Source organism: Propithecus coquereli, unplaced genomic scaffold, assembly GCF_000956105.1.
Source record: "Propithecus coquereli isolate 6110/MARCELLA unplaced genomic scaffold, Pcoq_1.0 Scaffold67, whole genome shotgun sequence".
Taxonomy (NCBI): domain Eukaryota; kingdom Metazoa; phylum Chordata; class Mammalia; order Primates; family Indriidae; genus Propithecus; species Propithecus coquereli.
Genome location: NW_012152729.1, coordinates 4,063,613 through 4,076,276, shown reverse-complemented (window position 1 = coordinate 4,076,276; position 12,664 = coordinate 4,063,613). Strand labels below are relative to the sequence as shown.

At 58.6% G+C, this 12,664-nt stretch overlaps 2 protein-coding genes across 2 annotated transcripts; one reads left to right on the top strand and one right to left on the bottom strand.

Annotated features, from left to right (window-relative positions):
• Positions 1 to 3,177: 3,177 nt before the first annotated feature.
• Positions 3,178 to 6,980, top strand: KIAA0895L (KIAA0895-like ortholog). Its single transcript, XM_012660486.1, has 6 exons — positions 3,178 to 3,747; positions 3,830 to 3,973; positions 4,254 to 4,386; positions 5,299 to 5,604; positions 5,706 to 5,803; positions 6,792 to 6,980. The coding sequence occupies exons 1-6, from the start codon at positions 3,178 to 3,180 to the stop codon at positions 6,954 to 6,956; spliced, it is 1,416 nt and encodes a 471-aa protein (XP_012515940.1). The 3' UTR covers positions 6,957 to 6,980.
• Positions 6,981 to 8,491: 1,511 nt separating this feature from the next.
• Positions 8,492 to 12,366, bottom strand: NOL3 (nucleolar protein 3 (apoptosis repressor with CARD domain)). Its single transcript, XM_012660597.1, has 4 exons — positions 12,278 to 12,366; positions 9,239 to 9,541; positions 8,756 to 9,067; positions 8,492 to 8,653 (listed from the first exon to the last, which is right to left on the bottom strand). The coding sequence occupies exons 2-4, from the start codon at positions 9,531 to 9,533 to the stop codon at positions 8,646 to 8,648; spliced, it is 615 nt and encodes a 204-aa protein (XP_012516051.1). The 5' UTR covers positions 9,534 to 9,541; positions 12,278 to 12,366; the 3' UTR covers positions 8,492 to 8,645.
• Positions 12,367 to 12,664: the final 298 nt, after the last annotated feature.

Below are 12,664 nucleotides of genomic sequence, written 5' to 3'. Positions count from 1 at the left end.
ATCTGTGTGTGTTGGGGAAGGGGGAATGGAAGTGTAGGAGGCCCACGCACAGTGGCACGCCCACGGTACCCTGGCTCGGTCCTGGCACACGGGCTGCGACCTACCTATCCGGACACCGGCCCTCTTCGTGACTGCGTTTCAGAGGCCCTGGGCTCCTGCCCCGGAGCTCAGACTACGCCCCACATTCGCGCCGAGGCAGCGAGCTACTGTCTCGACCGCCCTAACTCCAGCCGCCCGCGGGGTCGCGCCTGAAGCCCCCAAACCCGCTTGGGCTTTGGGAAGGGGACGGGCCTAGGCCGGCGCCCCCGCCTGGGGGCGTGGCGTGTGACGGACCCGCCCCCTCAGCCCTGCCTGGTCCTGCCCCCAGTGGTCTCGGGGGCGCGCCGCCGCGGAGACTGACGCGGGTCTCCACGCCTTCGTGTGAGCGTGCGCGCGGCCGAGTGCGTGCGTCACCGGCGTCGGCTCCCGCGGGCTGGGCGGCCGGCGACCGGCGTTGCGGAGCGGGACGGCGGGCGGCAAGAAGAGGAGCGAACAGGTGGGGGCGCGGCACGAGGACAGAATTCCCCCAAAGGCCGAGAGAAGGCACGCGACGCGGCCCCTCCTGGTCTACCAGAGAACCCCACTCCATTGTCTCCTGACCCCACCCTCCATTGGGCACGCCCTTCGCTCTATCCCCCGCCGCTTATTGGCTGCAGATCACGCCCCTCCTCGATCTCTCGGTCCCCATTGGCTCTTCTTCCACGTTATCCTCTCCCAGCGTTTCTTATTGGCACAGGCCACACCCTCTCATTTGTCACCAGACCCCGCCTTTGGTAATTGGGGGCTCCTCCCCCATCCAGCCTTCATTCATTCGGCATCTAGTGCTGGGTGCCTGGAACATGGGGGTGAATCACCTGTGCTTGCCTTCGGGTTCAAGGGATGGTGGGGAGACATGGACTTAGGCTCCGACAGTGACAGCCTAGAGCGGTAAAGAAGCTGCCAAAGCAGTGGGACCCTCTAGGCGCCGGGAAGTCTTCCCGGAGGAGGTGAGGCCAAAGCCGAACCCTGAAGAATGGTTAAGAGTTTGCTCCAGGGAGACATTGTGAGGGCATCCTTGGCGGAAGGACCTGAGACATGAAAGAAACAGGCGTATTCTGGTAATTGCGAGGAGGTAGGTCGAACGAAAGAAGGGGAGATGGAGGGGACTGAGCCAGGTAGAGGCCTGAAAATCTGCAAGGAGTCCAGAAAAGTGTACAGTTAGTTGCGGTGAGTGAAGCCTGAGGCCTGAAACCTTTTCAAGGAGCTGATCATTAGGCAGGGTAGAGGAGAGTGGTGAAGATCAGGTCTAAACGGGGAAGCAAAGCTCAGGAAAGGAATGATTCTAGTTCTGATAAGGAGAAGGGCTTTTGGGTTCATTCATTTACTGAGCAACCGCTCTGGGTCAGGCACTATTGTGGGTTCTGGGAACACAGCTGTGAACACTGGAAAGGATAAAACAGATACTAACCATCAAATTTACTGTACAGGTATAGAGTGTACTGATGTGATGGTGATAACTGCTACAGGGGAGGGAAGATTGTGGTGGAGAGGGGAGAGAAGGTTTACTATTTTTTAGAGAGCGTGTTAGGGAGACTTTTCTAATAACATGGTATTTATGCAGAGATTTGAGGAAAGTGAGAGAGCAATCCATGCTATTATATGGGAGGAAAAACATTCCAGACAGAGGAGGACACATTCAGTTTGGTATGCCTGTTAAAAAATGTTGCATTGAAACTGGCAAGACTGGTCCAAACTGTAGGGAAGAAGTCTTGGCTCATGTATTTAAAACTATGAGAGTGGATGAGATCACCTAGGGAGTGAGCATAAATGGAGAAGAGGAGAGAAGTTCCCATAAACAAGTCCTGGGACATTACAGTGTCAAGAGGTCAGGAGGTGGGGATGACCAGCAAGGGAAACAAAGAAGGAGCAACCAGTGAGGTAGGAGGAGAACTAAGTTTGAGTGTTTGGAAAGTCAAGTGGAGACTATGCTTCCAGGTAAAGTGATTAACTGTGTCATGTGCTGCTGATGATCAATAATTAAGGTCATTGATGACCTTGATTAGATCAATTTTGATGGAGAGTAGGGGACAAAAGGCTAATTAGAGTGAATTTAAGAGAGAACAGGAAACAAGGAATTGGAGATGGGTATAGATGACTCTCGAGTTATTGTGCTGCAACAAGGAGCAGATGGAGATGCAGTGTGGCTGTAGCGTGGCTGTAGCTGAAAGAGTGTGGGTTCAAGTTTATTTTGTTTTTTAAGATGAAGAAATAACAGCATGTGTTTATGCTGATGGAAAGAATCCAGTAGAGAGGAGGAGACTGATGATGCAGCAGAGAGGGGAAATACTGGAATCGTGTCCCTGAGCAGGCAAGGGAGCTTGCAGGCTGGAGCCTCCAGTCAGTCTCTGGGGAGAGACTGGATTGGCCTGAGACCTGGCACAGAGTCAGGGGTGAGTGCCCTGTCATTGGCCTTGGGTGACCACTTGGAAGATGCCTCAGGTAGGGGACAGGCTTGGATTTGTTGAAGTTTCTCTCTGCTTCCCCAAACCAGGTTCTAATTTGGATTTGAACAGATGGCTCAAAGGACAGAGGGCATGGGGGGGGGGGCCTAGCGTAAGCAAGGGGTGTGCAGGCATTCAAATAGACTGAGGCCAAATGGTCAGGAGGATGTGGGTGGAGCCAGGTGGGAGGGGAGCGGTGGGACTGAGAGGATGCCATGGGTAGAAGGCAGCCTCAAAGACTCCTACCTATCATCCATCCTGGCAGCTAAGGCTGTACTGTGCCAGCTCCCAGACTAGGTCAGTGCTGGGCACAGAGATTAGAATCGTGAGTAGGGACTCAGTCCTTGCTCTCTGGAGCTGAGGGGATTCCAGTAACTAGGAATCATCTTCATCTAGGTGGGTCTATAAAACTCTTGCTTTCCCCCACCCCAGCCTGCTTGGGTGAGCCTGCTGGAGGGAACGGACACTGCAGCCACCCAGACCCCTGGCAGCAGACCCTGGGTCTACCAAGGGCCCAGCAAGGGCTGTGGGAGCACAGGGCCTGCTGGTCCTCTGGCTACACCCACTCATGCTGGTCTCCACATGCTCTTCTGTGTCCCCAGAGGTCGACAGAGTGGGGAGTTGGAGTGACCCAGCTGGATGTGACCCCCAAGACAGAATGGTGCTGGACTCGGGGGATCAGGTGTATGAGCGGGCACCCCCCAGCCCGCCTGCCAGTCCCCCATCTCTGCATCATAGGCTGAAGCCCTCAGACCGAGATGGGCCACCGCGGTACCCCTGGTCTCAGTCCCTGGCCTTGCCCCTGGCTTTGGCAGTCCCCTCAGTGCTACAGTCCAAGCCTGAGCGGCAACCCTTGTCAAAGCTGTGCTTGGGCCACCGTGGCCACATGCGTCGCAGTGAGAGCACCTACACTGTAAATATTACTGGCCAGCGAGGGTGTGGCACCCAGGGACAGGCTCCACCTGGACGAGGACGGAACCCAGGTGGGGGCAACCTGCGGTCTGCAGCCTCCCTGCCTCACATTGCTAAGACTCGAAGGGATGCAGGCCATGGTGCCAGCAAGAGCCCCTGCATGTTGGTGGCCCTGCGACCAACCAACATGGACCGTGAACGGGACAAGTTCTTCCAGTCCCATTACACCTACAACCCACAGTTCGAGTACCAGGAGCCCAGGCCCATGGCTGTGCTGGAGAAGTACTGTGAGGCCTCTGGACAGTTCATCCATCAGGTTAGTCCAGCCTGCCCACCTCGCCCTGTTCCTCACCACCCAAGGGACCTGTCCTAACCAGCTGCTATGGCCCTGTGTACAGGCAGTTGGCATCATTGAAGCTGTCCTGGAGAAGTTTGGCACCTATGAACACTTTGAGGCTGCCACTGGGGGCCAGCTGCTGACCAAGTGCCAGATTTGGTCCATTGTGCGCAAATACATGCAGAAGGAAGGCTGCGCTGGGGAGGTGAGCTTGCCCTACCTGCAGAGCCCCTCTTCTTCATGCCCCAAATCCAGCCGCCTAGTGGGCCGTCCCAGCCCCAGTGCCATGTCTGGCCAGCTGGTGACCCCAGACAAATCCCTGCCCCTGCCCAAGTAAGGTGGGAGCTGGCTCTGAGCAGGGGTCACGAAGGATGGGCGTCCTGGCCTAGTGTCCAGCCTGGCTGACCTGTGGCATCAGTAGGTCCATCTGTACACTGGTCCCAGGGCTGGTTCAGAGCGTTGGCTCAGGGCATTGCCATCTGCAGGTTGTGGTGCAGCTGAGTGAGGACCTGCTGTCCCAGGCAGTGATGATGGTGGAGAACAGCCGCCCCACGTTGGCCATCAACCTGACTGGAGCCCGCCAGTATTGGTTGGAGGGCATGCTGCGGCACGAGATAGGTCAGGGTGTGGGCAGGTGGGTGGGTGGGAAGGGATGAGACGGGGCTGGGAGCTGGAGGGGTCAGTGAGGGGCCCCAGTAACCCCCTTTTGTTTCTCCCCCTTCCCTCCGGAGGACGGGCCCTTTCCCTTCGTGAGCTGCTACCTCCTCCCTCTCGCTCACAGAGGTAGGCCAGAACATGTTTGCCCACTCTGGCTCACCCTCATCTCTTGCTCCTGTAGAGTATCTTTTTCTCTCCCCACTCCCTCTCTTATTTCCCCTGACAGTGGGGGCAAGGCTGGGAGGCCCCAACAGGCCAGAGGGAGAGAGCCCTGAGGGTCCCACCAGGTTGGCCAACATGCGGGCCCTGCAGGGTGGGTGGAAGGCCAAAATCCTGGGAACGGACTTGGCCTGAGGACGCACAGCGCCTGCTTTAGGAGGGGCCAGGCCAGGCTGGGAAGGAGGGCACTAGACATTAATCGCTATTCCTTTCCATCTGTCCCTCCTCTTCAAGAATCCTGTTGCTTTGGGCAAGGTGGTTTTTGCTGGGGCATCAGCGTGACTGTCAAAATGATATAGGCACTCAGGATGTTGGGACGGGGTGGTGTGTGTGTTCCTTGTCTCCGGGAGGGCTGGGGCAGTGTAAGTTTGGAAGAGTTTGTGTGTGTGTGTTGCAGGGGACCTGGACGGGTGGATTCATGCATGTGAACCTCTTATGGGTACTTGGTTCACCTGAGGAGGGTCTTAGCGCTGCCTGGGGTTGGTCTGGAGCTGGGGGAGAACTCGTGTGAGAGCCTGAGTTTGGGGCCTTGAGGATACAAGAGTCACAGGTAGAAGTCCAGCCAGAAGTCTGGCCGGTTGGAGCAGGGCACAGGCTGTGCCAGGCAGATGGGTCCCCCGGTTGCCCCCCCCAGCGCCGCCTCCCTTCCCGCAGGCACCCACTACCTGCGGGGCGTGAACAACGCGCAGCAGCCGTGGCACAGCGCCGAGGGCCGGCTGCGGTACGGGCTGCGGCCAGCTAACCCCACGGAGGAGGGCCTGGCCAGCCTGCACAGCGTGCTGTTCCGCAAGCAGCCGTTCCTGTGGCGCGCCGCGCTCCTCTACTACACCATCCACCGCGCTGCGCGCATGTCCTTCCGGCAGCTCTTCCAGGACCTGTCGCGCTACGTGCAGGACGCGGACGTGCGCTGGGAGTACTGCGTGCGCGCCAAGCGCGGCCAGACAGACACCTCGAAGCCGGGTGGGCGCCCGCGAGGGGAGGGAGCCCTGGGCAGGGCGGGGGCGGGGCGGGGGGTGGGGCTTCCTGGCGGCCCCGGGCTCACAGCCCTCCCGTGCTCCCAGGCTGCTTCAGCAAGGACCAGGTGTACCTGGACGGCATCGTGCGCATTCTGCGACACCGCCAGACCATCGATTTCCCGCTGCTGACCTCACTGGGCAAGGTGAGAGGCTGCAGACCTTCACAGGTCCCAGCCGGCTGTCCCCCTCGCCACGGTGTTCCCTGGGCCTCTGATTGGTGCTAGACTGAGGGCTGGGTGCCGGGCTTCTCTGGGTGGGGGGCAGTGCGGGTGGAGGTGAGCCCAGGAGATGAAATGAAGGTCTGGCAGCCAAAAGCAGGTGTTTAAACCAGCCTGCAGGTGTGTGTAGATACAGTATCTCAAGGGAGAATTGGGAAGGCCTGGGGAAGGAAGCTGGAGAAATGGCCAGGGTCCAAGTCCCCGGCACTGGCATTTGTGCCAGGCTGAGGAAAGAGGACCTCATCCGAAGCAATGGGGAATGGGAGGAGCTTTAAGCAGAGTAATGGCTGAGATGTTTGCTTTCAAAGGCTCTGGATGTTATGTGGGGGGTGGATTGGAGAGAGAGGCCTAGGGAAGGGGATGCAGGGGCAAGGGGAGGAGGCCTTTCTAATCACTCCTGCAAAATTGATGGTGGCCTGGCCCAACCAGGCAGTGGCCATGCATTTGGAGAGGAAGGGACCAGCTGGAGAGCACTTCAGACAGTGGAATCCTTTTAACTCAGTGACCACCCTGAGTGGGAGGCTGAGAGTCCAGGCCCCCCTCCCCAGAATATGACCTGGGTGACTGTGAAGAGGGTGTGGCTGGTATAAGCTGGCATCCAGGAGGTTACTGTTGGATACCCAGGGGACAGTGTTAAGGAGGCAGTTGTATAGGGATGTTTGGAGGTGAGGGGAGAGGCTGGGCTGGAGGGCGGAGTGGAGGTGCAGGACACAGATGAATAAAAGAAGGTGTTGAGAGAAAGAGCAAAGACCCAGGACTGAGCCTAGAGGTACGAAACATTGCTAGTGGGTCAGGAGGGGAGAGGAAGAAGTCCCAGGAGCAAAGGGCAGTGTGCCACAAACAGTGAGCTGGGACCAGTACCTGAATGCCAGGGGACTCTGCCTGCCCCTGAGGCCCAGCTCCCTCCCTGCAGGTGTCCTATGAAGATGTGGACCACCTGCGGCCCCATGGGGTGCTGGATAATACCCGGGTACCCCACTTCATGCAGGACTTGGCACGCTACCGGCAGCAGCTGGAGCACATCATGGCCACCAACCGGCTAGATGAGGAGGAGCTGGGCCGCCTGCTGCCTGACTGATGTCGGTTGAGGGCTGCAGATCAGCCCCCAGAACATGAAGCTGTCTGCTCTGTGCTTCCACGGCCTGGGTGTTTCTTAGGGGCATTGTGAGGGGAGGAGCATTCCATGAGGAGGAGTGGCAACATCAGAGGGTTCCTTTCCCTTGCTAGCCTCCCTGGGGCCTGGGGCCCAGCATGTCAGGCAAACTGAGTGGCCTTTCTGCCTCCAGCTCTCTGTTGAACAGAGGGCCTGGGGGCAGGAGGGGAGCTGAGCATCGATGGGGATGGGGGGAGGTTTGGGAGTAGAAATTGTTCTTGCATGGAATGGTTTTGGGTATCCAGGTCCTCCAGTCTCTCCCTTCACCCACCTGGCCCCTTGGTGCTCCTTCAGCATGTGTGCTATCTACCTCTCACTGGGTCCTGGTGGGGGTTGGGATCCCTTCTCCTGGAGTGATTGCCTGAGCCTGGGGGTCCTGGCTTCACGCAGGCTCAAGGGGCTGGGGTCCTGGTAGTAGAGGCCTAGCTTGGCTGGGGTGTTGGGGTGCGCTTTCCAGCATTTTGCCTCTCCCCCCAAATACGGTCATGTATTTATTCCCTATGTATGTGCTCTACTTCCTGAGGCTGGGAGGCAGCAGCTCCTAAAGGTTTGATGGCGGGAACAGGACATTCTTGGAAGGCACCAATTTTCCTAGACCCACTTTCATTTTATACACACACACACACAGTACCAGCCTCGTGAGTGAAGTCCAAGAGCTCACCTGGCCCTACCCCCATGCCCTCCACTGGCCTCTGCTGTTCTTTTCTTCACCCACAAGCTCACAGCTGGTCTCTGGCAGAGGTTGGCATGGCCTGGGAACAGCCACAATCGAGCCTGAGGGGCAGGCCCCCAAGGCCCGAGGCCCTCCTGGTCCAGGAGAGGTGCAGAGGTGGTTGTTGCTTCCAGTTTCACTTCAGACTCAGCTGTGCCAGTGACTCAGTGCCATTCCTACCCTTGGCCTTAGTTTTCCCATCTGTAAAACTCAGAAATTCGGTTGGAAAGTCTTTATTCAGTTAGCCAGCGAGTATGTACAGAGCACCTTCTGTGTGCTAGTTACTAACTAGTCAGAACCTTCACTGAGCTCCCAGTCCAGAGAGAAGCCAGACAATTAAAACAGTAATGACGGTGATGAGTGTGGCCTCTGTTTATTACCCAAGGTCCCTTCCCATTCTCCTTTTCTAATCTCATTTCCCAAGGCTGTGAGCTCTAGGCCCTCCCTAAGTGGAGAAAAGCCAGCCTTCCCTTGCTCTGTGCATCAAGTCCAGGGGCTTCGGTGGAGTTGGGCAGGTGCCTACACAGGCCCCCAGATGGCTCATAAGGGGAAAGGGCAGTGTAGCAGGCGTCAGGCTCTTGTCCTATTAGGGGCCTTGTTCTGGGGTCTCCAGGGTGCAGCTTGGGCTACTGGGGGAAATAGGGCCGAGGACTGGGCGGTGCGTGTTGGGGAGGCACAGGGCTGCCCAGGTCACGGGGACTCAGAGGCACACGCGCAACCTAAGTTCCTGCGCAAACAGCCAGAATCGTGGAGAGAGCCCAGGCCCAGCCCGACCCTCCGGAGTTTATTCACTTCCAGCGGTACTGGGCTGGACCAAGCCTCCGTGGCATCCCATCCAACTCTGACAGGATCCCAGGTCCTATCCAGCTTGGGCAGGGAACAGCCGGTCAGCGCTCCGGCCTTCAGGAATCTAGAGATGATGAGGACGGTGGTCAGTGAGGTGGAGCCCACCCTCCGCTTCCCAGGCCATGCCCTCCCGCCAAACCGGCATGGGAGTTGGCCAGGCTCACACCTTCGGACTCGTCCCCCTCCTCGAAGTCAGGCTCGGGCTCCGGCTCCGGCTCAGGTTCTGCTTCTGCCTCCGGCTCTGGTTCCGGATCCATCTGGGGCTCCAGCTCCGGCTCAGCCCCTTCAGAGGCCTCAGCTTCCGGCTCTGGCTCTGGCTCCTCTGGGGTCCCGGATTGCACCGCCTCGGAGCCCTCAGGGCCCCCGGCCTCTTCGGTGTCTGAAGCTCCGGGCAGCCCAGGGCATGCGGTCCCCCAGCCAGGTGCCTCAGGCGTCCAATGGCCTGGGCACGGAGGGTCATAGCTACGGTCCCGGTAGCCTGGGGAGGAAGTGGGAGAGACTCAGGCTCAACTTACCCATCTGCGGTTTTCTCCGCACACACCGGCCTAGCTGTCGGGAAGACGACCACGCCTCCCTCCACTTAGCTTTTGCTCCGCCCCAGGCACGCCCCGCTCCCACCTAGGCCCCGCCTCGTCCCGCCCGCGCTCACCCGGGCCCACGTGCTGCCAGTCCCAGGCGGGGTCCGGCGCGCGCACGGTATGCTGAGCACAGCGCAGCAGCTCCTGGCAAGCGGCCTCGCCCTTGCTCTGCACCAGCAGCAGCAGGCGGCGCACCCTGCGCTCGGCATCAGGCAGTGCATCCAACGCCTCATACTCGGGCCCGGTGAGCACGCCCCGCGCCAGCAGCGCGTCCAGCAGCAGCCCCGAGTCCGCCTGCAGCGTCTCCACTAGGCGCTTCCGCTCGCGGTCGATTGTCTCTGACGGCCGCTCCTGCGCGTTGCCCATGGTCAGAGCTGCACGGGGGAGGGGGAGAGAAGTAGCAGGGGGCTGGAGCCACTCTCTCCCAGGGCCCCAGTGAACACGCGTGGCTGGTCTAAGTTCACCTTGACCCCAGTGGCCAGTCGGCTCCGCAGCACAGGACCCGGAGGCCTCCGCACGGAACTGCTGTCCTCTTGCCGCTCCGGCCGCTTCTGTCCTGTCTCCTCAGGCTCCTCCTCCTGTCCCTAAACGTCAGCTGTGGCTCTCCCCTACGCGCTCCTAGGACTCCCATCTACTCTCGGAGTGCTCTCCCCAGCCAGGACCTCCTCCTGAGCCCCAGCCACCGGCAAATCCCGAGACCGGTTCAGACCCAGTTTATCCAAACTAACCTCCCGAGACCGGTTCAGACCCAGTTTATCCAAACTAACCACTTTTTCTTCCCCAAATCTGCTTCCTTAGCCCCACCATGCAAAAAAACCTAGGATTAATCCTGATACCCCCACCCAGCTTGCAGTCAAGTCCTTTGCAGTCTGTCTGCTGAGTGTTTCTCTCACCGTCCTCATCACTGACTTTAATCTTTTACCTCCTGCCTGGACCCTGCACAGCCCCAGATCAGGGCTTCCTGCCACCACACTCTGCCCTCTAGTCCCCCCTGCACCCAAAGCGCAGCACTGAGAGTCTTCCCCTGCTTCTCTCTCCTTACCCTAACCCTGAGGTCCAACCTTCCACTACAAGCCCCAGCCCTGCACCTCTTACCAACATCAGTACTATGTTGCAACCCCAGAGTGGTCTCATGGCTTTTCCTGGTTCCATGATACCTCAGCAGAGATACCCGAATCTTTTTGAATCCTAGCTCTGACCAAGGTCTCCTGACATCACCTGAGACCCAGCTGCAACCCTGTTGACCTGGGGATGACTTAACAGCCATCTCTTGCTTTATCTTGAAGTACTCCGGGTCCAGCTCATAAAAACTACCAACAAACGTTTGCCAATCTTTTTTCTGTTTTTGTTGTTGTTGTTGTTAATCAAGAAAAGGAATTTATTTGTTACATTTATGGAAGCTGAGAAGTCTCAGGTTGAGGGATCACATCTGGTGAGAGCCTCCTTGCTGCTGGGGACTCCCTGCAGAGTTCCCCAATGCAGCATTGAGCATCACCTGATCTACTGTTTTTCCTCCATTAATTTCCCCATTTTGAGAGACTGTCTTCACCAAACAGCACTATTAGGTCGAATATAATCTGCTTTGTCCATTTATTACCAACCAAGGATCATGGCCCATCCCCTTGAGTGGCCTGACCAGCCGCAAGACCCCCAGCTTCAGGAGACAAAGAGGTCAGGCCTTGGACCACTCCCTCCCTCAGTACACTCCCCTGCCTCGGCCTTGTTCACACAGCATCCTCCCCCAGCCTCTTGCCTTTGGCCCCTCTACCTCCTAACCTGGCCCTAGGAGGTAGGCCTTCTCTGAGAGAGAGCATTTGGTCCTGGCCCCCATCCTGCCCCCTAGAGAACTCAGTACCCAGCCCCCCACCCCACCTTGTGTCACTTCACACTCCCAGCCCCTCCCCCCACATCGAAGTTTCAGCCCTTCTCCCAGGCCACTAATCAGAGATCAGGACTACCCTCTGCCCCTCCATCTCCCTTTGTGTCCCATCTGTGACAAGTACTGCTTCTCCACCTCTCAGTAAATCTCCATGAGCTCCTGCCTCTCAAGCCCACTGTTGTCATATATGTTCTGTAACAGTCCCTCTGAGTACCTCTCACTCCCGTCCCACCACCCACTGTGACATAGTGACTTTGACGACTCTCTGGAGTAGGATTTACTGTACTCATTTTACAGAAGAGGAGACAGGCTCAGACAGACCAAGTGGTAGACCTAGAATCTAGCTTGCTCCAGCCTGAACTGGAAGGGGGTCTCCTGTCTAGCAGAATTTCAGTCCTAACCACCTGTCTCTGCCCCGCCCCATGCCCACTGCCCATCGGAGAGAACCCAAACTATCTGGTCTGATAACTCCAGCCACCTCTCACCTCCCTGGATGGCCAGGCTCTCCCCCACTTCCCTCCACCACTCAGTGTGGTGAGAACTCCACGTGCCCCTGGCACCTCAGAGCCTTTGTTGATGCTGTTCCCTAAACCTGGAATACTCTTCCCCTGCCTCCACTGTGTGGACCCATCCTCCACAGTCAAATGTTCCCTTGTCCACACCAACGCCTAAGTGTCCGAAGGGCAGGTGGTTCCTTCTTCTGTGCACCCCAGTGAACAACATACACCCTCACTACTGTGTTACCTGACATCACTGCACTGTGTATGCGGACCCTCGTCCGCCAAAGAGTGTCCCTCCAGTCATGGGGCACAGGAAGAGAGAGGGGATAGCACCTACTATGGACAGACGCAGAGGGAAAAGGCATAGATTGGATTGGCCCCTCCTTCTCCCTCACTCCTGCCATTACCCCAATCCTGTCTGGCGGGTAGAGACCCCGGCTGGCCAGGGCCTTCCCTTTGAGGCTCTCATAGCACTAAAATGAACACCGAACTTATGTCGCGGCCAGTCCTTCAAGGGTCACAGGCCAGATTCTTCCAAGAGAGCCAGGTGGCGAGGCGTGGAGCCGAGTCCCGGCCCCCCCATCCCCACCTGTCTGCGCGGGCTCTCGGGGAGCGAGGGCTGTGGGAAACTGCGGGAGCCTTTGCCCGTGTGCGACTGCCCGGCCACCCTCCCCTCCCCTCCACCCGGTCCCAGAGCTTGAGAGTCCTGCGGAAGGGCGGGGCTCACAGACCTCGAAGCTCGGCTGCTGGTGGCGGGGCGCTGATTCTGCCCAATCTCGGTTTCCTTTCCCTCCCCCAGTCGGGCGGAGTGGGGCTCCAGGTTCGGCCCGTTTCACGGGTCGAGCCTCGGTGGGGCGGGAGATGACGGTGCAGAAAGGGCTGGGCATGGTGGGGGTGGATGCAGCAGCTGCGACAGGGGCGGGGCGGCCAGGGCTGCCGGGAATGGGGGTGGGGTGGGGTGGGGTTCTTCCCGGGGCATTGGGAGCCAGGCCACTGAGGCCGCACGCTGGCTGGGAACGAGCACGTAGGCCGCTTCCCTCCGCACCAGGGTTGCACCCAGCGATGAGTCAGGGAGGGGGCAGTCTGGCCTGCGGCCCCACACGTTCAGCACCCACTCT

Coding starts and splice junctions, on each gene's coding strand:
- NOL3 (XM_012660597.1), bottom strand. CDS start 9,533: ATGGGCAACGCGCAGGAGCGGCCGTCAGAGACAATCGACCGCGAGCGG. Junction 9,068..9,238: donor CTGGCAGCACGTGGGCCCGG/GTGAGCGCGGGC, acceptor CTTCCTCCCCAG/GCTACCGGGACCGTAGCTAT.
- KIAA0895L (XM_012660486.1), top strand. CDS start 3,178: ATGGTGCTGGACTCGGGGGATCAGGTGTATGAGCGGGCACCCCCCAGC. Junction 3,974..4,253: donor AGGAAGGCTGCGCTGGGGAG/GTGAGCTTGCCC, acceptor TGCCATCTGCAG/GTTGTGGTGCAGCTGAGTGA. Junction 5,605..5,705: donor GACAGACACCTCGAAGCCGG/GTGGGCGCCCGC, acceptor CCGTGCTCCCAG/GCTGCTTCAGCAAGGACCAG.